Below are 26,447 nucleotides of genomic sequence, written 5' to 3' on the forward strand. Positions count from 1 at the left end.
TAACCAGAGAAGAGGCCATAAGGGCCGCATACATTTTCAGTGTGAAAAGGCTGTGGGTGGAATGAACTTCCAAGGGTGAGGAGGCCAAAGGGGCAGAGTAAACTTCCATCCCTAAATCTTCATTTCTCCTTTAACTGATCCTCATATAGGATAGTGTCCAATGCCTACTTGTTCCTCTGGACTATCTCTGTTCCACTTCACAGATTGTAAGGAAATTATTTTGTAAACCTTAAAGCATTACATAAACATACGGTATAATCATTACTTTCATTACTGTCAGCATAAAGAGCCACACAAGTCAACAGTCAAACATTTACTGTTGTCCAATGATGAAAGCAAAGAGTTTATTAATTAAGAATAAGGGAATTTGGTACAAAGAGAGCAAACAATATGAGATTTAAAGAGGTAATAATATGAGCATGCCCAAGCTATGGTTTGTAGCTTTTCCACTTGGCCAAATACTGAAATTGACACTGGCATCTTCATGTGTAGAATTTCTTTCATTATAAATTCATTATTATATACAGTTCTTTAAAAATATTATTTTTAATAAATTTATTTTTATATAACCTTCATTTCTCATTATTTCTTCTACCCTGACACACTGGGCAGTCTTTCATAAAAAAGATTTAAAAGAGAGAGAAAAAAAGCATTTCTGCAGAATTGACTAACACATCAACTACGCTTTTTTGTCTTTTTTTCTTTTCTAATATTTTTTCCAATTATATGCAAAAACCATTTTTGATGTTTGCTTTTTAAAATTTAGATTTCAAATTCTCTTCTTTCTTCCATTCCTTCCTCCTGCCTGAGATGGAAAGCAATTTGGTATATGTTATACACATGCAGTCATGCAAAACATATGTTCATATTAGTCATGTTGTGAAAGAAAACACAAACCAAAAATAAAAACATGAAAAAAATAAAGTTAAAAACAGTACATTTTGATCTACTTTCAGACTCCAACTCTTCTTTCTAAGGAGGTGGATGATATTTATCATCATAAGTCCTTTGGAATTGTCTTGAATCTCTGTATTGCTGAGAATAGCTAAGTTATTCACAGTTGATCATCTCACAATATTGCTGTTACTGTGTTATGATGTTCTCCTGGTTCTGCTCACTTCATTTGGCACCAATTTATGTGAGTCTTTCCAAGGTTTTTTGAAATCATCTTATTCATCATTTCTTAAAGTACAATAGTATCTATCATAATCATGTATCACAACTTGTTCAGCTGTTCCTCAATTGATGGGCATCCCCTCAGTTTCCAATTCTTTGCCACCACAAAAAAAGTTCCTAAAAATATTTTTGTCCTTTTTAAAAAAAAATATCTTTGGGATACAAACCTAATAGTGGTATTACTAAGTCAAAGGGTTTGCACAATTTTATAACCCTTTGGGCATAGACATCAACTGTGTTTTGACAGTCATATGTAATATTCTATGATCATAGTCCCCCATCTTTGCAAAGATGGGGCACTCAACCCTTCTCTAGGGTCAACTTGGGTCATTATTATAGAAAATTCTGATTATGAAATAGGAGCAAGGATTTGGAATATGCAAGTCAACCAATCAACCAATAAGTTATTTGTTAAGTATTATTGTGCCAAGAACTCTGCTAGGTACAGTGCCCAGTGCACTGAGATAGAAATGCAAATGTTAAGAAGATGTTAAGGACAATCCCTATAAATCTAAAACAAGGTGGGAAGAAGTTCTTTAATCAGCTTGAAAACTTGGCCATTGAATGAAGGCAACTAATACCTAATGGGAAAGATTTAGTGATTAATTGAATCAATTCTATCCAAAAAGGCCTATATAAAAAGCCAAGGAAAACCAAAACCAAAAGTTCAAGTGAGAGTCAGAAGACAAGGAATCACTTTTGGGGGAGAAGAGAGGAGAAGAGAAGAGAGTATTTCTCTCTCCTTCCCATGTCCTACTCTCTCTCACCCAACTACCTGAAGCATAATTACTTAACTACTAGTAGTAAACACTGTATTCAGTAGGGTGCAGAGACTTGCGCCCGAAGAATATGAATACAGAAACACATCACTTGAAGGAGGCATCTGTAGCTCCAGAGAAGGAAGCTAGCCATGCATTTAAGAGAGATTTAGACCTGGTTATTTAGTGCTGCTCTGCAGAGAAGACAGCACAAGAGGAAAGGTTTTCAGGCTCTGCATTTCTGGAGCTGTGAGTTGCCTTGGCAACTTAGAAACAGGTCTCATCATTAGAGTACCATATAACTCTAAGTTTCTGTCCTTTCTTCTCATGGATTTTATGTGCTTTTCTGGGAGAGTACCCTTAGATTTAATTGATGAAGAGGGGCCTTTTTAGAGCCTGGGAGACCTAACTGCCTTGTAAAGTTAGGCAAACCAACTTCTCTCACCTTGACTGTGCTCAAAGGAGGATAACGGAGTGCTACACACCTCCAAGTGGGGTCTTTATGTCTCCACCCCAGCCACAGCCTTTGAATGTCTGACTCTGCTGTTGCTTCTCTGTCCCTTATGATTTTAGGTGAAGGATTGGAAGCAGCTGAAACCTTGTGAACTTCAAAAGATTAAGAGAGAAAACCATCAGAAGTTCAGGAATAAGTGTACAAATCAGAACCTGTCAGCAGCTAAGCATGGTGAGGAGTGAAGCCCAGCAACACTACAATCCATAAATGAAACTAGTGGGCTGGTACTTTGTAGCTACTGTCCACTTTTCCTAGCACCTGAGGTGGTAGAGAGGATTGTATGCCATGGTTTGGGTGGTGTATGTATTTCTATTTTTGCTACATCTTCTCAGTAAATTTCCCTTTACCAGTCACTCAGCAAGTATTTATTGAGCACTTACTATGTGCAGCTAGGTGGTAGAGTGGATAGAGCACTAGGTCTGAAGTCAGGAAGACTCATCTTCCTGAGTCCAAATCTGAACTCAGACACTTACTAGCTTTGGGACACTAGGCAAGTGATTTAACCCTATTTGCCTCAGTTTCCTTATCCATAAAATGAGTTGGAGAAGAAAATGGCAAACCACTCTTGTATCTCTGTTGAGAAAAACCCAAATGGGGTCATGAAGAATCAGACATGACCGAAAAAGGATTCAAACAAAAACAGCAACAAATTTGCTTGGGATTGTTAATTGATCAAGGTGATATTGGGATGCTAATCACTGGCCCATATCAATGATATGGCGGAGATATTAACTGGTACCGGGTGATTGATATTGGGGAGAACATACCAGAATGGATGCTTAAGCCTACAGATTAGGAAAGACATCATAACATTTCAGAATTATTCACACCTGGAATTATCCACTATTCAGAATTGTCCAATAATCCATAACATTTCAGAATTATATCATATTCACGATTTTCAGTTGAGTAGAAGAAATAACTGCACCAAGTTGCCAGTGTGAGTATGTTGGGATAAAGACTCCAAGAGTTTATTAGGACTTGGTTGTGTTGCAGACACACACACACACACGCACACATACACACACACACACACACACACACACTCCTAAATTCTGCTGGTTTCTTCCTGAACATTCTTGTATTTTCTCTGGAGACTTTGAGGCTTGGAATTTGCTATTTCAGATATTATATGTGTGTAGACCTTACTGTGCTTAAATCTTAAAGTGCCAAGATTTCTCCCCTGGGATCAGCACTATGAACTAAGGCTCTTCTGACTTGTTTAGTCCTGGAGGCATAGATTACCCATTTTGGCACAGTTTAGAATCCACTCCATGTGTGCTCAACAACACAGCATTGGCACCAAGAATTCACAGTTCTTATTATGTTCAAACATAAAAGTAACTGGAGGGGGCACATCTAGAGGCTCCTCCTTTGTATATGTAGTGTGTGTGTGTGTGTGTGTGTGTGTGTGTGTGTGTGTGTGTGTGAATATAAACAGGTATATATATATACACACACTATATATATAAAAGTATATGTTACATATATATATTATACATACATATATCTTTATATAGCTATATCCTACATCTATCTATGTATCTATGTATCTATCTACCTATCTATCTATCTATCTAGGATCCTAGAGCAAAGGTGCTTTCCCCATTGATTAACAGTTGATTTGAATTAGCTAGCCAGACTTAATTAACTTTTAAAAATGAGTACTTCCTGATAAGATTTATCAAAACCTGAAGTTCAAAAACCTTTGTAGCCAGGAACACATTCTCCTCTATCACCTTGGTCTCCAGTGAAACTTAAAGGGGTTGTTATAAACATTCCTCCCACTAAGCTCTTTCTGGGTGTGGCCTGGCCAGTGGGTGAGTTGCTCCCTTGCTTGCAGGAAAGGGTGTCTTGGTTACCAGATTGAGTACGTACTGGGCTTCTCAGGAGTCATGTACTCATGGCCCTATGGTAGCCCAGATTGGGTGATGAAGCATGCTCTATTTTTCCCCATCAAGGAGGCTTACAGCAATTCCTCTTCCTCTTCACTTGAAAGCCATTAGGAAGACAGAGAGAATGCTTTTATCTATGCCTTTTGTATGCATACTCACTTCCAGCACAGCAGCCAATTAAAAGGCTTTCCATCACTCTTCAGTACGTCAACAGGAACCAGTTACAGAATAACTGCTCATACTCTGAATGAATGTAACATTTACTAAATATTTACTATGTGCAAAATATCATGCTAAATGCTGATAAAAACAGAAGAGTAAGATGAGTCTGACTTTTAAGGATCTCACATTCTAATGGGGGTGATAACACATTATAGAAGGTCAGATGGAAAGTTCCTATGTCCTTAATAAGCAGTGGCAAAGGGGTTAATGCCTCTTCTTTAATGTCATCTTCACTGATAAAATCATAATCAGTTTCTGGTATTGAACCATCTGACAATGCCAAGAACTTTCTTTTTTGGGTCTTCAGTAGCTACAGGAATAGATGCCAGGCTGTATCTCCAGAGGAGCTACTTCCCAGGATGATGGCTGTGGGACCTGGGCTGGAAGCATTGCTATTTCTAAGCCTCTTGGGTTCAGGGTCCTAGGTTGTTTTTGTCAGGGTCTGAGGGGATATGCTGGTCAAAGTGGTGTTGGAACATGCTGCTTCCTTTCTCCCAACTCAGGCTGCCTTTCTGTTTCTGCTACACTGGCTTGCCTACCCTGTATGGGGCACTTGACTGGAAGTAGCTGGCCTCCTCTCCTGGGAATTGCTTACCCAGATGACAGCTTAGAGCAGGGCTTCTTAATCTTTTCCCACTTGCGACCCCTTCAGCACTTCTTAAACTCAACCCACAGTTTAAGAAGTGCTGTCTTAGAGGACTTGGCTGGAAGCAAATCTAGGGGTTTAGATATGCTACCAGTCCCAGGGCTCTTGTGTTTATTTGCCTGTTAGTAGAAATTGGCCAGCACCATTGCTGGTGGTGATAAGGTAGCTGGATTCCTTTCTACAATCATTTCTCCCTCCAATTGTCATTATAGGGACTTGGCTGGAAGTAGGTCTGGTGGTTTGAGGAACACTGCTATTCCTCAGGCTATTAGACTGGATCATATAGGCTGTCTTTATTAGGGTTTGAGGGAAATGGTGGTCAAGGTGATGGTGGTGGTTGAACTTGAATCAGGGGGCAAGGTGCCTTCATGACATATCCTCATTAATTTTTCAGAAGGCTCAAAGGTTTCACTTGGATAGAATAGCAGATGATAGAGAACAAAGAGTACATGATCCAAGGACCAAGACTCAATTGGACAGTTCTTCCCCATCCCTCCTGATGACGTACATACATTCACCTACTTTGTAGGTATGATCTACCACACTCTTGGATATATATAAATCCATATCTCCCTTAATATTCTTGTTCACTTTCTAAAAGTCATTACGTGTATACTCAGGCTGTTCTCTCAATACCACAATTACTCAGGAGGCTGACCTGCCATACCTGTTTTACCAGCTTTAGAGAGTCCTTCCACATATACCCAGTACAGATGGGCTCCAGGGATGCATCTTGATTCTCTCTTTGTGGGCTAGAGAATATCAACACTAGCAAATAGTTATTGGTGACAGTAATATCTTCCATATAGCCTGTTTTCCCTCAGTCTTTATGGGTAGGACCTGTCAGAGCTTGTACTCTGCTGGCAGAGCCCTTGAGGAATCAGGGTTATTCCCATACTCTGGTGATATATTAGAGGAGAACTTTAGTGGAGAGGTAATAATACTTGGTCACATTTATATGGAATTATTCAGTTTAGAAATGCTGTCCTTTACCCCTCTTTCTCACACCATGCCCCTATAGCCAATCTGTTGACAAGGTTCAATGATTTCATCTTATAACATCTCTTGAATATCCCTCTTTCTTTCCTCTGACAGTGCTACCATTCTGGTTTAAACCTCTTCTCACCTCTAAAATTTTGTACTAGCCTGCTGATGGATCTGCCTGCCTCAAGTCTCTCCCTAGTCTGGTATCTTCCACTCAGCTGTCAAAATATTTTTCCTAAAAAGCAGGTCTGTCAGCCCCCTACTCAGTAAACTCCAGCAGTTCCCTATCACCTCTAGGATCAAATATAAATTCCTCTGCTTGGCATTCAAAATCCTTTATAGCCTGGGCCCCATCCCCACTCTTTCTAGTCTTCTTATACCTTCCTCATCCCACCTCCTCACATACTTTTTGATCCAATAACATTGGCTTCCTTCTTTTTCTGTGAACAGCACTACATCTTGAATAAGATACTCCATCTCCTGACTCTAGGCATTTCCTTGGCTGCCTCCCATGCCTGGAATGTTCTTCCTTTTCATCTCTGCTTCCTGGCTTGTCTGGCTTTCCTCAAGTCATTGCTAAAATTCTACTTTTTTACAAGAAACCTTTCCCTACCCCTCTTAATTCTAGTGCTTTCCTGTTGACAATTATTTACTATTTATTCTGTATACAGCTTGTTTGTGTATCTTTGTTCCTATATTATTTCTTTAATTGGATTGTGAGCTCCTCAGGGAGCAAACTATCTTTTATCTTTCTTTGTTTCCCCCCCCTGTTTAGCACAGTGCCAAACGCATAGCCCATGAGCTCTTAATAAATTATTTTGGACCACCAGCAACACACAGTTATTCCAGAAACCATCTGAAATGGTTGCTTTAGAACAGGGTCTCTTATTTGTATCCTGAGATTGTTCACAAGAGTTCTGAGAGGGCAGATGCTGAATGGGGGAGGAAGACACAAGGTTCAAGTAGGCATCCATCCCCCATTTGGGGGACATATGAGGAAACGCTGGCACTCGGCTCTTTCATTTAGAGAGACCGTGCTAACTAGCTGGTTCCTGATGTAATACTACTGCTGCCATGTACAGAGATAGTAAGGCACTCTGAACAGACCTTAATGGTAAGACAGGCCCCTTGGAGACATCCTTCCCCACTGCTCCACAGCCAGTGAAAGTCACAGTGTTAATAACTCCCTCTGTGGTATCCTAGTAGGAAAGTCATTTCCTGCCCTGCTAGTCAGGAGTGCTTATGACTGGCTGCTGTGTTTCCAATGGACTGTTTCCCCTTTCCTCTGCACTTTCTGTTACCCTTTTGTGCTATTGTTTAGACCATGACTAACTTTTTAAAAACGCTTAGTGTGCTAACCTTTATTTGCATAGTGCTATTTGGGTGATAGAAGTGGGAAAAACAGCTTGGAACAAAAGCAGTAGATGTGTCTGTTTCTCTTTGCTCTTCACAGTGGGAGGTGTGGTAAGGCTGGCAGGACCATGGGCTCTCTCTGGGAACTCAGGAGCCCAGTAGTGCTGCTGCCTTTGACAGCTTTTCTGAGGCAATCCAAGGTGATGAGTAGGAGAGATAAAAATAGAGAGAACATAATACAAAGCTACTATCCCATGGACTTGGACAATTATACACCAATTAGCCAGTCAGAAGCCCTTAAAAAGGGGAAAAGGAAATGAGGGCCAAGCGTGTACTCTCTTTTGGGTTTCTTGTTCCTCGCCCTCCTATTCACTGTTGCAAGGTTACCCAGTAACCTTGTTTCACATTACCTTTCTACAATAACATGGTTGCTATTAGGGAGCTGTCCCTCTCCAAGCTTCACCAATTATGTTAAACAAAGTACTTTCCTCTTAACTACTCTTTGTTATGTAAATATCCAGTGCAAAAGTAATTGTCCCTGATTTACTAGAGTCCACCTAAGGACCTAAGGACGATATTAAAAGTGTTCTGGGATAGTCTTCACATCAAAGCTATAATGGAATGAACTGGATTTGAATTCCACTTCTACCATTCACTAGCTGGGTGACCCTAAATAAATCACAAAGAGAATTCTGAATTTGAAATAAGATATGGGGTCAAATCCTAATGGTGATACTCGTTACCTGTGAAACTTTGGTTGACAGCATGGATTCTTGACTGAGGGCCCATGAACTTAAAAAACAAATTAGGTGCATATTGACGGTGATGTTTAAAAAAAAGGAAGAAAGGAGCACTAAATGAAATACTTGAAAAATACACAGGAGAGAGCAGAAGGAAGTTGAGAAGAAGATGGAGATAAACAGGACAATTTGAATATTTTATTATATACTTATAAACTACACAAAATAGAAGTTCAAAGGCTCATGTGCAAGCTTATTTTTTCTACTTTTTATATATTGATGTGGCCATGTTTGTTAATGTTTGTTAAGCTTATTTTAAAAAAAGATGGGCTTTGGGGAACAGCTAAGTATCTCAAGGATAAGGGTTCTTAACTGTTTTTGTTATAGACCCCTCTGGTAGTCAAGTGAAGCCTTGGACTCCTTCTCTAAAAACAGTATAATGTGGGGTTTTTTTTTGGTTTCTTTTTATAATTAATTAAGTTATTTTTAGTTTTCAACATTCACTTCCATAAGATTTTGAGTTTTAAATTTTCTCCACTTATTTTTCTCCCTCCCCCTCCCCAAGAGAGCATGCAATCTGACATAGGCTCTACTTATACATTTATATTAAACATATTTTCACATTAGTCATGATGTAAAGAAGAATTAGAACTAATGGGTAGAACCATGAGAAAGAAGGAACAAAATTAAACAACAAAAGGATAATATTTTTAAATGAATAAAATAAAACACAGAGGATTAGAGGAAACCAGATATATTTGAATCAAGTTTCAAAATATTAAAAAAAAAGTTCACGCGCCCTCAGTCTACGATAAAATAAAATCTCTTGTTTGACTTTTAAAACTCTTTACAAACTTGTCCTATTTTTTAATCTTCATTATACATTACTCCCCTTCTTATATTCTATGGTCCAGTCAAAATGGCCTTCTCTCTGTTCCTCATTCACAGTGTCCTATCCCTGGAACAAACTACCTCCTCACCTCCACTTCAGAGAATCCCTCACTTCCTTTAAGTCCCTCAAAGAGGTGGGGGTGAGGGTGGGGAGTGAGTTCCTAGGGATTAGGTACAACCTGTGTAAAGTCACAGGAGCTGGAGATGGAATGCCAAGTTTGTGGTTGTTGTTGTCATTGTTCAGTCCTCTGTGACCTCATTTGTTTCAATAGGAAATCACTGAAGAGTCGAGCAGAGAAATTATTAATGATCTAGAAAAATAAAAAATCTTAGAATCTTATAGTTGGAAGGCAATGTGAAGGTCGTATACATGGTTTAGTTTCAACCCTACCTCTTACTAAACCATGTGACCTCAAGCATGACCTCTCTGGGACCCCCTTTACTAATTAGTAAAATGATAGGGTTGGACTAGAGGTGTTGCAGGACAGTGGAGTTGGGGCCACTGTTGGGTAGCTCCACAGGTTCTGATAATGCCAAGGTTGGATCTCACTGGAAGCTGACTCATACAGAAGACATCTGCCTGGAGGAGAGTGAAGGTTTCCAAGCAATAAATACCAGGAAATATTACAGGAAAACTGGAGCTAGTGTCAGATGCAGAGAGATCAACTATGCAGAAGTCAGGCACAGAGCTATCATATTTGATAAGATAAATTTGTACGATGTCATCTCTCTGGTTTCCTGGTGCTGTTCTTACAGGATTTGCCCCTTGTTTATCTCTGCCTTTGTTAATCCCTTTTAACTGTGCAGACTATGAGGTCTGCACACCTTCCCCCTGCTTAAGAAGCCTAGGAAGGCCATTATGTTTAGTGCTCATATAGATGCTGGAGGTGGAAGGCATGTATCACATTAGCAGTATAGTAATTTTTGACAGGCTTCTATCACTCGAAGGCCCATACTCCCCAACCCTCTGTGAGCTGACTTCTTATCTCATCACTGAAATTTTCTTTCCAAAGTTACCAATGATGTCTTATTTAAAAATTGAATGCCTTTTTTTTCTCAGTCCTCATCTTTCTTGACCTTTTGGTAGCATTTGACACTGCTGACCACCTTCTCCTCCTGAATTCTCTCTTCTCTCTGAGTTTTCATGATGCTGTTCTTTCTCTCTTGGTTCATTTTCCACCTGACTACTTTTCCTCAGTGTCCTTTGTTGGATCATCATTTATGCTATAAATACTAACTGAGGGTGTCTCCCAAGGCTATGTCCTTGGCCCTCTTCTCTTTTCTCTCTCATGTGGTGACCTCATTAGCTTTCATCGGTTCAGTAATTATATCTATGATTCACATGAGTTGACTCCCATAACTATATATCCAGGCCTAGTTCTCTCTCCTGGACTCCAGTACTCTATCATGAACTCCCTATTAGACATTTCAAATGAGATATCCTATAGGCATCTCCAGCTTAATGTGTCTAAAATAGAACTTGTCACCTTTCCCTAAAAACCCACATCTTTTCCAAACTTTGCTATTGTTGTCAAGGACATGATCAACCATCCTTCTAGTTGCACAGATTTAAAATTTCACCATCATCCTTAACTTCTCACTCTCACATAATTTTCATATATTCCCTTCTGTTTATTCACATAGCCACTAATCTGTCATCAATTCTTACCCGGAATATTACAACAGCCTCCTATTTTGTCTCCCTGTCTCAAGTCTCTCCTCACTCTAATCCATCCTGCAATAGCTGCTAAAACAATTTTCCTGTGGCATGGGTCTAAGCATGCCACCTCCCTACCAATAAATTCCAGGGGCTTCCTATTACCTCTTGGATCAATATAAATTCTGCTGGGCATTTAAAGGCCTCCAAAATCTGACCCTCACCTTCTTTACCAGTGTTCCAACATATTACTCACCTATATGCTCTGTCCAGTCCAGACACACTAATCCACTACTTGCTGCTTCTTACATTACACTCCATTTCCTATCTTTGCTTTCCTGGTCTCCCAGGTACTAGAATTTTTCTTTCCAAGGTTACTTTGTATCTCTTTTTTTGGATCTTGTGTCTACATATACACATGTGGTCTCCCTCATTAGAATATGAGCTCCTTGAGGACATGGAGTGTTGCATATTATTTTTGTATCTCCAAGGCTTAGCACAGTGCCTCCTACATTCTAGGTGTTTAATAAATACTAGTTGATTGATTGATTTGGAAATATGGAAATAAGCCTGAGTTCTATAGCATAAGTTCCAAAATTTCCTACTAGGATGGAAAAGCTTCAAGTATCCCAGCCGCAGACAATAATTTTTTGATCACGATCTTGATCAGAGAGACCAGACTAGCTATATTTGCGGAGGCTTGTCACCAGAAGGTTCGCTCTAGGATGAGGAATTTTCAGAAAGAGCAATCATAAAAATTGCTTACTAATGTTTAAAGGTTTGTATTTGTGTTGATGGAAGAAGTACTCACACCAATGAAATCATGAATCCATGAAATATTAAAGTAACCATAATATAGCAAGTATAATACAGTTGCACGGTGATATTTCACTACCATACTCTTTGGTACTAAGGGAAAAAATACAGGTATTAGGAGTGTTAATTGAGTGTGAATAGGCTAATGCTCAAATCAAATAACTCAGGCTAAAATCATATAACAATATTCGGTCAAGTTAGAATATACATTAAGATAATAAAAGGTGTAGCTAGGTGGTACAGTGGATAGAGCACTGGATGGAGTCAGGAAGACATGTTCAAATTTAGCTTCAGACACTTATTAGCTATAAGAACCTAGGCAAGTAACTTAATCTTTCTCTGCCTCAGTTTCTACACCTATAAAATGGGGACAATAACAGAACTAGAAGCAATGAATGGAAATTGTGTAGAGGCAGATTTTAACTGAATGTCTGAGAACAACTTACTAATTCAATTCAACAAACATTTCTTTAAAGCACCTACAGTGTGCAAGCATTGCATATTCCTAACAATTTGAGCTGTCCAAAGAGGGAATAAGCTGCTTTGTTGAGAAGACAGGTTGAAGGGACAGGGGATGGCTTGAGGATTGGGGCATATGAAAACAGTTATCAAATATGTGTAGGGCTACACTGTGGCCACTACTCTGGGACCAATACAAGGACGTCACAGAAAGTCTGATTTCTGTTCAGTATAAAGAACTGTGAAACAATGGAACAGAGTGTGTTGACTTGAGATGAGTTCCCTGTCATTGAAAGTTCTCAGGCAGAGGCTGGATGACCCTTCCTCCCCACAATGATATTGTAGAGAAACTCCAGCATTGTGGTTGGACTAGATGGCAGATGAGTTCTCTTTTACTTCTAAGATTCTATGATTTCAAGTTCTTTAGACTTCTCTTCATGTAACTCTCTTGACAAAGCATCAGATGCAATCTGAACCTTTATATATACTCAACTTAATCAGGATAGCCTTCTTCAAGCATTATTTTCAACCATCATTCTCCTTTTAAATATTACAGAAGCTAGATATGGCCTCCTTTGGTAGGCACTCATTCATTAATATATTCAACATCTTGATAAACCTAATTGTGTTCTTAACTATGTTTATTGTTGTGGCACATATGCTGATGAATAAGACAGTCTCTTTTCTATTCTTTTTTGAGAATGGATCTCTTTATCTCATGCAGGCTGGAAGTACAGCTGCCACTTCTGGGCTCAAACCTACTACTGATCAACGTAGAGCTTTAACATGATTTGTTTCCACTTTGGGCTGATTCACCCCTCCTTAGGTAGTCTAGTGCCCCTCTTCCCCTCCATGCTTCCCCAGAGACTCATCATATTGGGGTATTTAATATGGATACCTATTTGGCTTAGCCTCCTTCAACTCAGAACTCCCGAGCTTAAGAAGTCTACCAGTCTCCCTCTCCCTGGTAGAAGGAGAGAGTGGCTCTTCTCTCATCTTAAAGGATTTTAGGACTTTTTACTGTAGAATCAAATCCCAAATATTCAACCTAACACTCTAGCCCCTCTATCAACAGTCATATCCATCTCTCTAAACACAACTTTTGTTAAATTCCCAAAGAAGATCTCTGCAACATGGAAGCAAATCTCTTTTCTGCACCCTAGACATCTTCCTCCTTATCTCTTAGTCTTTATGGAGGACCATACACAGTTAAAATGTCCTTTCATTAATTCCATGCATAGATCTATATCCAAATCCCAATAGATAAAAAGGTAAAGTATATGAACAGTTTTAAAAAGAACAAATGAAATCATTAAAACCATGGGAAAATTCTCCAAATCACTGATAGTAAAAGAGATGGAAATTAAAACAATTTTGAAGTTTCATCCCATACTCATTAAATTAGAAAAGATGTAAATAGTCAATACTAGGGGGATCAATGGCAGTTAGGCTTACAAATACATAGCAGCTACGACTGTGGATTGGCTCTGCTATTTAGGGGAAAAAATGTAAGTAGGCAAGAAAAGTTATGAAATTGTTCATATATTTTGGTTGAGTCATCCAACTACTGGGTATGTACCTCAAGAAAGTCTTTCCAATCTAGGTCCACCAATTTCTCAATACCCACATCTAAATGCTTCCAATAAGCTTACTCTGCTTACTTTATTCAACAGCCTGCCTGGCTTCAGTCCTTGGGTGAAGATCTCTTTTACCTCTCCAACTATGATTATATGATTCTATGAAGGTAAATCTTAAACTGTTTCCTATTTTGCTTTTAACACTTGTTTCTGGTGTCCTATCAGTGAGGTCTCTAATGGTACGCTCAATCTTCCAATGCCTTTGAACTCAGCCTGGGCAATGTTATTCAGCATCCAATCACACAGAACACATTTTCAAATGAGATATTAATGCACTATTGGTGGAGCTGTGAACTGATTCAACCATTTTGTAAAACAATTTGGAACTATGCTCAAAGGGTTATAAAACTATACATATCCTTTGACCTAGCAATACCACTACAGGGAAAGAGAAGTATATATACAAAAATATCTATAGCAACTCTTTTCTTGGGGCAAAGAATTAGAAAATGAAGGGATGCCCATCAATTGGGGTATAGCTGAGCAAGTTGTGGTATGTGATTATGAAGGAATACTATTTTACTGTGAGAAATGATGAACAGAAAAACCTGGAAAGATTTGTATTGGCTGATGAAAAGTGAAATGTACTGTGTACAAAGTAATAGCAGCATTGTAAGATGATCAGTTGTGAATGACTTGCTACTCTCAGCAGTACAATAATCCAAGATAACTCTGAAGGACTCATGATGAAAAATATGATCCACCCCCAGAAAAAGAACTGATGGTGTCTGAATACAGATCGAAGCATAATTTTTTGAACTTTATTTTTATTGTTTTTTTTGTTTATGTTTTCTTTCGCAAAGTGACTATTATGGATGTGTTTTGCATGACCATACATGTATAACTTTTATCAAATTGCTTGCCTTCTTAATGAGGGGGGGAGGAGAGAAGAAGGAAGAGAATTTGGAACTCAAAGTTTTAAAAATGAATGTTCAAAATTTTACATGTAACTGGGGAAAAATAAAATACTAAATAAAAATAGAATATTAAAAATAAAATAAAATGAAAGTCATTGCAGTCATTTCAAAGGACTTAGGATGGAAAATGCTGTTCACCTCCACAGACAGAACTGAGGGAGTCTGTATGCAGATCGAAGCATGCTATTTTCACTTTCTTTATCTTTTTTTTTTGTGGTTTTTTCTTTTGATCTGTGTTTTCTTTCACAACATGACTAATATGGAAATATGTTCTGCATTATTGCTCATGTATAATCTATTTGCTTACTGCTTTCAGGATGGGGGAGGCAAGGAGGGAGGGAACAAGAAAATTTGGAACTCAAAATTTTTTTCTTTTTTTTATTAAATTATTTTATTTGTTTTCGGTGTTCCACAGTCACTTCCATATATCTTAGATTTTTTTCCCCCTCTCTCCTCCTCTTTCCCGCCTCCCTCCCTACTCCCTCCCTGAGAAAGCGTACAATCTTATATAGGTTCTATACATACATTCCTATTAAGTACATTTTCACCTTAGTCATGTTGCATAGAAGAATTAAAACGAATGGGAGAAATCATAACACAAAACAAAACATAATACAAAAGAAAATGGTCTGCTTCATTCAGTGATCAAATTCCATAGTTCTTTCTCTGGATATGAAAGACGTTTTGCCTCAAGAGTCCATTAGGAATTTTTTAAGTCCTTGCATTGCAATGAAGTACTAAGTCTACAAGAAAAATTCCTCACACACTGTGGTTGTTGCTGTGTGCAAAGTTTGCTTGGTTCTGCTCCTTTCACACAGCATCAGTTCATATAAGTCTTTCCAGGTCTTTCTGAAGTCTTCCTGTTCACCATTTCTTACAGCACAATAGCATTCCATTACATTCATATACCACAACTTGTTGAGCCATTCCCCCAGTTGATGGGCATCCCCTTGATTTCCAAGTCAACTCAAAAATTTTTTTAAAAATGTTAAAAATTGTCTTTTCATGTAATTGGGAAAAATAAAATATTATTTAAAAATAAAATAAAAATACTTTAATGAGGAAAAAAAAGAAAATGCATTTTCAGTGACTCACTTACCTGAACAGTCATTGCTTAGGTTGTCTTTCCCCTCAGCTGCTTGTGTGTGCAGATCCCCATGGTTCATCCCCTTACTCCAGCTGGGAGATCACATCAGGTTTAGATACTGGAAATCCCAAAGAGATCCTAATAGTAAGTAATACAGGAATAGAAATGTGATTCTGGAGAGTGAAGGAATACTTGGAAAACAAATATTTCCATATGGATTTTTGTGTGAATATTTAGTCATTGCATGGCTTTTAATGAAAAAAACTCTGAAGCACTTTATTTTTGAAATTTTAAATTCAAAGTTTAATTGTTATTTTTACTCATTTTTAGACAAATCCAACTCTTCATGACTCCATTTGGGGTTTTCTTGGCACAGATATTGGAGTAGTCTGCCATTTCCTTCTCCAACTCATTTTACAGATGAGGAATCGAGGCAAAGAAGATTAAGTTACTTGGCCAAGGTCACACAGCTACTAAGTAGCTGAGTAATCTGAGGCCAGATTTGAACTCAAGAAGATGAGTCTTCCTGGCTACAGGTCCTATGCACTATGCATTGTACTACCTCGCTGGCCTAAAAGTTTAACAGATGTCAACAAATAAAAACAAGTAACACAAGGAGCAAAAATTTAAGTTTACATGAAAGTATGACCAAATGATCTGTAAAGACAGAACAATGTAGTAGATGGAGGTATGGTTTTGGAGTCAGGAAGACTTGGGTTCAAGTACTACTTCTTATTCATTAATCTGTATTGGTAGAGGATGTTTCCACAATGGTAGTTTCCTAACTGATGAAATTATAAGGCCAAACAAATTGGCCAAATAACATAATAACTAATAACAAGCATGCTCACAAAATACATTCCCCTTCTAAGTTTAAGAGGGTTATTCCATGCTTTCAACATGGGAATAATTATGGGAAAGTAGCCCAGAATCAATCAATCAGAGGTATGAACTCAGTGCAAACAAGGCATAGACATCTCTGTTGAATCAAAAGCATTAACTAAGGAGAAGTTAATCAAAGGAAATTTGAAAGCTTTTTAAGCTGTTAGATGAAAGCAAATGATACCAGGAAAGGGAACTTCTAGATTCTACAAGAAACCACAGAAAAGTACATCTCAGAAAAACTTTATGAGGACTCCAGGAAGGGAGAGAGGACTTCCATCTAACTAACATTTTTGTACTTGTGTACTATAAAAGATAATTCATGGTAATTATTTAAATGGTTTTGAATAGCTACTAACTGATTACATGACATTCAGAAGCATACCTGTGGGGGCTCATGAACGATACTATTAGATTCTTCAACCAGGTTAACCCTAGAATCCTGAGGGGAAGAGTATTTGCCACCCTCTGAGGACCCAACTTGTTATTTTATTTCAGTGAGAAATAACTTATGGAAGGGACCCAGAGCCAAGTGTTCCTGAAGTTCTGATCTGAAGTATTTTATAACTATTCTAGGAATTACATGCCCTGCCAGTGGAATACAATCAATTATGGAAAAGAAATGGCATTTTTTAGTAGTCATTTATTATTAGAGAGGACAAATCTTATGATGGAGAAAAGTGTTTTGGTTATGTTCTACCATCTACCCAGAGGGGCCACATACATGCCTATGCTCAATCCCAGGGGCTGGGCTAAAATTTAGAGCTGCCTCATTGTTTCAACTGATGAGGGATTACTCCCTTTCAGGAGACATCTATGTGGGGCAGTTAGGTGGTGCAATGGATAGGGTTCAGGGTCTAGAGTCCAGAAGACTCCATCAATCTGAGTTTAAATCTGACCTGGGATACTTACTAACTGTGTGACCCTGGGCAAGTCATTTAACTCTTTGCCTCAGTTTCCTCAGCTGTAAAATGAGCTGGGGAAGGAAGTGGCACATCAGTCCAGTATCTTTTCTAAGAAAACCCCCTAATGCGGTCACAAAGAGTGTGAAACAACTGAACAACAACAAAAAGATATCTATATTCTCTGGCAAACTGAATTTTCAGTTAATAACATAATTTTATCTTTAGCCAACCTGGGAGAGTCAGGGAAGCTACTTTTGAATGAAATGGAATCTTCAGAAGTAAAGCTGTATACTGAAGAGTTTTCAATTTTTGTTTCAACTATAGTTATTAAAATTAGTCACTTTCCTTGGTTTGACTCACTAAAAAGGGCACATTAAAACTACAGCTTTACTACAAACTACACTTTTGCTCATATTGGTAATATAGTTATTGTTGTGGTTCAGTCATGTTCTTTGTGACCTCATTTGTTTTTTGTAAAGATACTGGAATGGTTTGCCATTTCCTTCTCCAGCTCAATTTGTAGATAAGGAAACTGAGGCAACAAGTTTAAGTCACATGCCCAGCATCAGTTAGTGTCTGAGGCTGAATTTTAAACTCAAGTCTTCCTCACTCCATATCCAGCACTCTAGCCACTATGCCACCTAGCTGCTTCTTAAAGAAGATTTCAGAACATAATGCTAAACTGCTTACGAATTTGCCTCAGGTGTTTTTTTTTCATCTAAAGCATGTCAAAAAACCTAAGAATATTCATTTATGAGATTGACTTTGGAGATTCAATGGTGGTAATATACTTCTGAGACTGATCTCAGAAGCATGCGCTTCAGTTAACACAATTTAATGGAATTCAAGGTATAATGGTCAGGGCTGACAGAGTAAAGGATTTCTCTTTTTATTTTTGGGGTTTTTCCATTCTTTTGGTCCAGACCTGTGATTTCCACTGTAGAAACTCCTTTCACAGATCAGCTCCTCTGTTAAGTTTTAAAGAGATTTCTGGGGCACTGAAAGGTTAAGTCAACTTAATCAATCAATTAATCAGCACTTAAGGCCTGCTTATATGCCAGCATTAGAGATATAAAGAATAAAATAAATAGTCCTTGCTCTAAAAGAGCTTACATTCTGTTTGGGGGAACAATATATAAGCATAAATGTATACAGATTTATGCAAGTAAATACAAAATGATTTTTTAGGGAGACATTAGCAGGGGAATCAGGAAAGCTTTCTTATAGAAAGTGGGATTTGATCATCTTTGAAAGAAACCAGGGATTCTAAAAAGCAGAGATGAGGAAGGAGTACATTCCCTATATGGGGAGCAACCTATGAAAATATTGTGTTAAGAATAGCCAGAAAGTCAGTTTGTATGGATCAAAGAATGAGGGAAAGAGAGTAATGTATAATAAATCTGGAAAAATAGGTTGTAGTCAGTTTGCGAAAGGCTTTAAAATGCCAAACAAAGAAGTTCATATTTGATCCTAGAGTCAATAGGATGAAATCTGTGTTTTAGAAATAGACTTGCCCATGTGTGCCCACACAGTATGTGTGGGAAGCAAATCTTGAAACTAGCTCTACCTGATTCCAAGGCCAGTCAACCTTATATCCATTTTCCCATGCTGTCTTTCTCTGATCCTTAGGAATACTGACTGATACCACAGGATCCCTTGGGGTGGCAACATTTAGCAACTGATGTTCTCTAATAAATGTTAATTGCTTTCACAATTCTTTTGTGAGAACATGCCATTCTGACTGAGTTGAGTTTACAAAGTAGAATGATTCAGATTGTAAAGGCTTACTTTTTCTCTTACAGTTCTCTTTCTTCATATTAGAATTTCAACTTCCTACACTTTGACAGCTTACTTGGAACCAGAAGTTTTTCTTTTTTTTAACACTTAAAAGATCACTTATATCTTGTCATTTTCTTGCTTAATACTCCATTAGGGCTCTTTCTTATCCATTTTAAGTGCCAAGTTGTCTTGATATCCTTTACCCCGGTGCCTTTCTTCTGAAATGAAAACTAGCAAGCTCAGCTGACACGATTCAGAAAATCAATGCTAGACCAGATCTGAATTCACAGCTCTCACTGTCACTTGTTCCTGTACAAGTTTATGAAGGGATACTCTAGCAGACAAACCACAAGCCTGAACTGAGACAAACACCTGTGAACATTCAAGGTTTTTAAAGCTTTCTATAATCTCATCATTCTGCCAGTAGAAAACTGGATTGCTACAGGCCTGGGAAGGGAAGAAACCCAGGTGCTGAGGTTTAGATTATTTGGGTCACAGGAATGTACTCACCACAATTCTACCCTCTAGAGCAGCACTGAGGAAGGAATGCCATCGATCATACTTTACAGGCGCATTTGGGGTGCCAGGAACTAGACAAATTACTGGTATACACAGAGGTATAGGCTTGAGGCTTGCCTGGGTGAGAAGCAAGAGGAGTGTTGACATCAGTGAAAAGAGCAGAATGTTGAGATGGAGCTGGGTGAGTCAAAAGACCCAGCGGTAGGAAGAGCAATGTGGGAACAAATCTTCAGAGTGGGCAAACTGTGAAAACAATTGACATGAAAATAGTACAGAAGCACTAGTCTACTGAAAGATGATTACAGTATGTTCGAATGTTCACAGGTGTTTGTCTCAGTTCGGGCTTGTGGTTTGGCTGCTAGAGTATCGCTACATACATCTGCATAGGAACAAGTGACAGTGAGAGCTGTGAATTCAGATCCCATCTAGCACTGATTTTCTGAATCAAGCCAGCTGAGCTCACTAGTTTTCATTTCAAAAGAAAGGCACCTGGGTAAAGGGTATCAAGACAACTTAGCACTTAAAATTTACCTTGGCCATTCTCCACTCCTCAATACACAACCTCAGTCCAGTCTAGTCAGGCTCCTCTTACTGTTTCTCCACATGCTATACTCCTTTCTGTGTGCTTTTGTTTACTTATGCTGTCTTTGCTTCCTGGAATGCCCTTCTTCCTCCCAACTTTCCCTACAGCTTAGACTCTATTTAACAATTATAATAATAGCTAGCGTTTACATAGCATTTATTATATACTAAGCACTTTAAAAATATTATCAAATATTATCTCATTTCATCCTCACAATAGTCCTGGGAGGTAGGTGCTATTATTATCATTCCTATCTTATAATTGAGGAAGCTAAACAGAGGTTAAGTGACTTGTCCATGGTCACACAGCTAGAAAATGTCAGGCTAGATTGGAATTCAAGTCTTTCTGACTCCAGGCCTAGGGTTCTGTTCACCGTGCTATCTAGCTTCCTGTTTTACCCATTAAATATACCCGACTACTCCAGCTTACATTTTTCTCTCCCTTCCAAACATCATTTAGATTGAAATTAGTATCACAGTACATGTTTCATATGTCAGTTTCCCAGTTAATTGCTTGAGGGCAATATCATGTACTCAACTATCTCTTTCACAACAGCACAGTGCTCAATTAATTTTTGTTCATTTTCTGTTGTGTCTAACTCTTTGGGATCCCATTTGAGGTTTTCTTGGTAGAGATGCTGGAATGGTTTGCCATTTCCTTCTACAGTTCATTTTACAGATAAGGAAACTGAAGCAAACAGGATTAAGTGACTTGCCCAAGGTCACACATCTAAGTAAGTGTCTGAGGCCAGATGTGAACTCAGGCCTTCCTGACGCCAGGCCCTGTGTTCTATTCACTGTGCTGTCCTATAATAAATACTCATCGATTAATTAATTGACTTCTTTTTTACATTTTCCTTCAATTTAAAAATATGATTTTGTTGTTGAGGGTATTTCTTATTCCAATACAGATCTAAATCCTTCCTCATCTTTGTAGATGGTTTCCATGGGTTGCTATAGGTGTGAAAATTAATTACTTGGTAGCCAACTCTGTAGTTAGTGAGGAACCTCTCTAAATTTAATTATTCTGCTCTTAGGATGAAAAACACATAGCTCATCTCAGGACCCTTACCTAGTTTCATATCTGTGATCTAAAATATGAAGGAGCCTCTAAGAGTTAAAAACAACTTAATGAGAATAGCTAAACAAATTGTGGTATATTAATTTAATAGGACATTACTATACTTAAAGAATAATGAACATGAGAAAATCAGAGAAATATGGACAGACTTGTCTGAACTGCTATGGAATAAAGGAAACAAAACTGGATAACAATGTACATAATGATTATAATAATGTAAATTAAAATAGCACGAAAAGACATCAGAAATCAGACTAAATGCAGTAACCAATCTTGATTCCAGAGAACTGATGCTGTGTCCTTCTTTAGTACAGACACAGGGAATTATGAGGCAAATAGTGAATACTGTGCCAAATGCTCAACTGTTTTTGTTATAAGGGAATGTTCTATTTTGATATATTGGGAAGTAACTGTGACATAACAACCAAAAAGCAAAAATAAAACATTTAAAAATTCAATTTAACAAAAAGGAAGAAAAAACTCAACTCATTTGTCTTAAGACCAAGGTTTATTCCAGTCTTACCTCCAACCCCACAGTAGCTGTGTGATCCTGAGCAAATCAACCAAACCTCTGGCTGCCCAGGGAACTAATTGTAGAGGAGGTATCACTACCCTTTGATAGAGGGAATTTGCTCATTAGGCATTCCCTATACCAATACAAGACTTATTTCATCCTATCATTAAACACAAGTACTGAACCTGTGATTCCTTTGGTAAAGGGAACTTTCCAATGGGGAAAATCCCTCTATCAATGTAGATTGTTGGCACTTTCTTTATAATTTATACTTTTAGTTTTCTGCCTGGGGCACTCAGAAGTTAACTGACTTATCCAGGGTCACATAGCAATTTTGCATCAGAGACATGATCTAAATCCAGGTCTTCCTGACTGCAATGTCAGCTGCTGATTCACTATGTGACACTGACTTTCTTTAACATGCAACACCCTTATTTTCAAATTGTCCACCTGTAAAATGGGAAAAATATGGCACTATTTGAAACTGGGAATGCATTCGAAAGGCATTAGTCAACCAGAATCTCTTCCTTCTCTTAGGTCTCTCTTCTTTCTGCCTAGCTACATTCTAGCAACAGAAGACAAACAGTGCTAAAAGGGAGGAAGCCTTGGGCCTTTTCCATTTGAGATCAACAGGTGACCAGTGAACATAGGCCTTGATCCTTTGTCCTATCATTTTCATTTTAGTTGAAGATTGAAAGTTTTGACTTTGTAAGTTTTGAAAGGAGAATGAGCCACCAGGAGGTATGAAAAGTCTTTGCTGTTGTTTAGAGTGATCTGGCACAGCCTTGAGGCCCAAGGAATGAGGAGCAACCTTTAGGACCCAGCCCAGTGGTAGTTGAAACAAAGGCTCTTTTAGCAGCAGCACTGCATTTGGATTGAATTTGATGGAATTGAAGTTATGTAGAAGCTGCATTAAACGTAAGCTCTCTCTTCTCAGGGACCAAGGGGAGGGTGTGGCTCCCAAGTGTTGTGGGAGAGATGTGGTATTTCTATTCTTGCTGTATCTTTTAAGTAAATATTCCTTTGTAAAAGCTTATTTACTAGAGGGGCAGCTAGGTGGTGCAGTGGATAGAGCACCAGTGCAGGAGTCAGGAGGACCTGAGTTCAAATCTCACCTCAGACACTTGGCACTCACCAGCTGTGTGACTTTGGGCAGGTCACTTAACCCAATTGCATCATCCTGGGTCATCTCCAGTCATCCTGATGAATATATGGTCACTGAATTCAGATGGCTCTGGAGGAGAAGTGAAGCTGGTGACCTGCACAGCCCTCCCTCACTCAAAACAAAGTCAAGTGCAAGTTATGTCATTATTTCTCTGATGGCGTGGTCTTCTTCAGCAACGAAGGATGAACACACATTGAGATGAACTCACTGTCTTGAAGAGTGGACAAAGCAGAATAAACCATATTAAGAAAAATGAATTCAGCTGTTGGTGAGACAACACTTCCTTTAGCTCAGTGCTTATCTTGTTAGGTTACAACTGGTTATAACATAACAACCTGATTGAGATTTAATGATATGTTTGGGAGTAAATTGCTGAAGAGAAGTGACATGAAAATATATCATACTCATTTCCTATAAAATTAAGAAAAAAAATTTCTATAGAAGTACTGCATGTAGTTTCACCTGTCTATAAATGTGAATTATTTAAAATAACGTGAATAAAACACACAAATGAAGTCTAAAATATTTTGAGTTCTGGCCAGTACAATTCTAGGGGAAAATTCCTCACTTTGTAATTTTGCTTTTATCAGTTAATCTAACAGTTCTCTTTGTTAGTGAATCTTACCCAATATTCTTATGTGTGCTAAGAATTTTATTTTTGAAGTGTTACTTATTTAGATCCCCACAGAGAGTTGGGGATATTTTTTCTTCACCACATTTTAAAAAACTAGCTTTGTATTATATTGTATCATAGTCCAATATTATACATGTTGAGGTAGAGTCCTCTAACTTTAGTAATCAGAACCACATTTCTGATAAAACAATTTATTCTGCCTCCAAAAGCCAAATATATATATATTTTAAATTTATTTTTAACACAGTTTATAACAGATAAAGCAATTCAAACTTTTGGTCAGGTGATACATCTTTTTAAAGCATTTACAATATGGACCACAAAAGAATTTTTTTTTAAACATAAACCAACTGAGACACAGGTAATATTTGTGTTGCTAACTTCACAAGCTCTTGATCTAATTGTCTCCACAGTATTACTAAGAATAAAAGGACCCTAACTTAATGTTGTTGGTCTAAAGTCCTATGCCTAATAGCTTAATTTTAGACAGCCTTCAATGTTCCTATACCCATAATCTATAATTGAACAGATCTGGTATTAAGCTTACAAACCTTTTGACTATAGGAAATTTCAGGAAGGAGTAGATTGCCCGCTTGCATTCAGTCAGGCTTAAAGTCTGCCAGGTGTCAGTGGGGAAATTGAGTCCGGAGAATCCCACCTCAGCCCATGCTGAACAGCTGCTCTTGCACTCTTTCCTTGAAATCACCTATGCAGTTCATACCAGCATCTCATGAGCTTACTGGCATCATGTAATGGAGGCTCAGATCGCCTATCTTGCTTCCCACACCTGGAGTTAGACTCAGAAGAACAGTCACTACGTAGTCCCATAGCATCTAAAAATGGCAGGTTCCTATAACCAGGTTTAAAATATGATTATAGTTTCACTTTGGCTAAGGAACATCTTTTAGGCAAGTCTTAAGTGGCTTACATGTCTTTCTATACATGTTCTAGTTCCTGATTTAATGGCAATCATAAAATCTAATTTGCCATTAAAACCTTGACTTTTCCATCAATGCCAAATTTTGTCAGAGGTTACCTTCCTCTTGGAAAGTTAGACTGAAATTCTTTTCTCCAAACTAAAGATGTCATTGATTTATTCTCAGTAATTAATTCAGTCTATTGTTTTAATACTAATTGCCAAAAGCCAAATACTTTAGTCACTGAGGCAACATTTATTTAACCTAATACAATAAACATTTATCTGCCTATTTTATGTAGGACATTGTGTTAGACTTTGGGAATTGAATATAAAATTGAATAAGGTGTGCAGTTCCTACCCTTGTAAGGCTTATTTTCGGTCAGAGTAATAGAGTTCTGTAGGCCATCTCCTCCCATAGCCAATCAAGGCCTCTTTCAAAAGTAGCCCTGGTTCAAGATATACTTTGGATCTGCATCTATTCAAAACTGCTTATGAGATTTTCTGATATTTCACATTGATAAGACCAACAAAAGGAAAAATTAGTTCAAAGCAAAATGCGTTTTTTAAAACAAAACAAGATAAAAAGCAAGGAAAATCTTGAAATAGTGAGCAACTAGTCAGTCAACAAATATTTATTTTAATTAATTAATTTATTTTTAGTTTTCAACATTCACTTCCATAAGATTTTGAATTTCAAATTTTCTCCCCATCTCTCCCCACCCCCCACCCCAAGACAGCATGCATTCCAATTACCCCTTCCCCCATTCTGCTCTCCCTTCTATCATACCCCTCCCTCCTCTTATCGCAATCCCCTCTATTTCCTTGTAGGGCAAGATAGATTTCTATACCTCATTGCCTATATGTCTTTTCCCCCAATTACATGTAAAAACAATTTTTAACATTTGTTTTTAAAACTTTGAGTTCCAACTTTTCTCCCTTCCTCCCTCTCCTCCCATCCCCACTGAGAAGGCAAGCAATTTGATGTATATTATACATGTGTAGTCACGCAAAACACTTCAATAACAGTCATTCAACAAACATTTACTAAGCACCTACTATGTGCCAGGTGCATAATGTGTCTAAAAAACATGCATGGGAGAGGACTCACATGTAGGGAACATTTGTAACCAGGGCAATTCACATTCCTACAATTGCTTCCCAGATGAAAGACTTCTCTGTCTTCTATGATACTGTCATTAGTTCCTTTCTCTGCCTCACTGCCAGTTGCTGGTATCCTCTAATGGGTTATTTCCTTTGCTGTAGTGTTACAGATTTGTCTTCCAAAGCACAGATGTTTACTGCTTCTCTAGTGAGCTACTTTCACTAGTTCTCCATTGAGCTGTTCTCAGCTTTTATCTTTTGTTTCTCCACTAAATTGAGGTTGTTATGTGGGTTATTTTCCATAGAAGAGGGACTATTTCAGCTCTTTTGTGAATCAGATGCACAGCTATATCCAGCCCTCCAATAGTCTATTATCTAATGGTCCAGGATGCAATGGGAGACCCTGGTCCTTTTAGGCTAACGTCTTTTCAGGTTCTCTCTTTGAGTGAGTTAACGCCCATTTAGCAAATAGGTCTCTTTAAGAAGTGAGTGAAAGGACGTCGTTTTAAACAAAAAATCAAACTGGGAGGGGACCCTCAGGTCAAGAGAAACAGTTACTATGTACTATTTACGATTTATATTCACTGTGTGCTAGGAGGGCAGGGAGCACCCTG

General features: G+C 38.2%; 1 protein-coding gene across 4 annotated transcripts in view; it reads right to left on the reverse strand.

The window, feature by feature from the left end:
* The window catches only part of PIK3C2A (phosphatidylinositol-4-phosphate 3-kinase catalytic subunit type 2 alpha), a 233,236-nt gene that overhangs the window by 194,723 nt on the left and 12,066 nt on the right, over positions 1-26,447 (reverse strand). Inside the window, exons 2-5 of one of the 4 annotated variants that reach the window (XM_072619604.1) lie at positions 24,365-24,519; positions 23,150-23,386; positions 19,829-19,954; positions 15,765-15,890 (exon numbers count right to left, since the gene is read on the reverse strand). In XM_072619604.1, coding sequence (XP_072475705.1) covers positions 15,765-15,776 — 12 coding nt within the window. In that variant the 5' untranslated portion in view covers positions 15,777-15,890; positions 19,829-19,954; positions 23,150-23,386; positions 24,365-24,519. Of the gene's footprint in view, positions 1-15,764; positions 15,891-19,828; positions 19,955-23,149; positions 23,391-24,364; positions 24,520-26,447 lie in introns of all 4 variants that reach the window. The other 3 variants (XM_072619603.1, XM_072619605.1, XM_072619606.1) reach the window with 3 other exon arrangements.

Source organism: Notamacropus eugenii, chromosome 6 (genome assembly GCF_028372415.1).
Source record: "Notamacropus eugenii isolate mMacEug1 chromosome 6, mMacEug1.pri_v2, whole genome shotgun sequence".
NCBI classification, from domain to species: Eukaryota; Metazoa; Chordata; class Mammalia; order Diprotodontia; family Macropodidae; genus Notamacropus; species Notamacropus eugenii.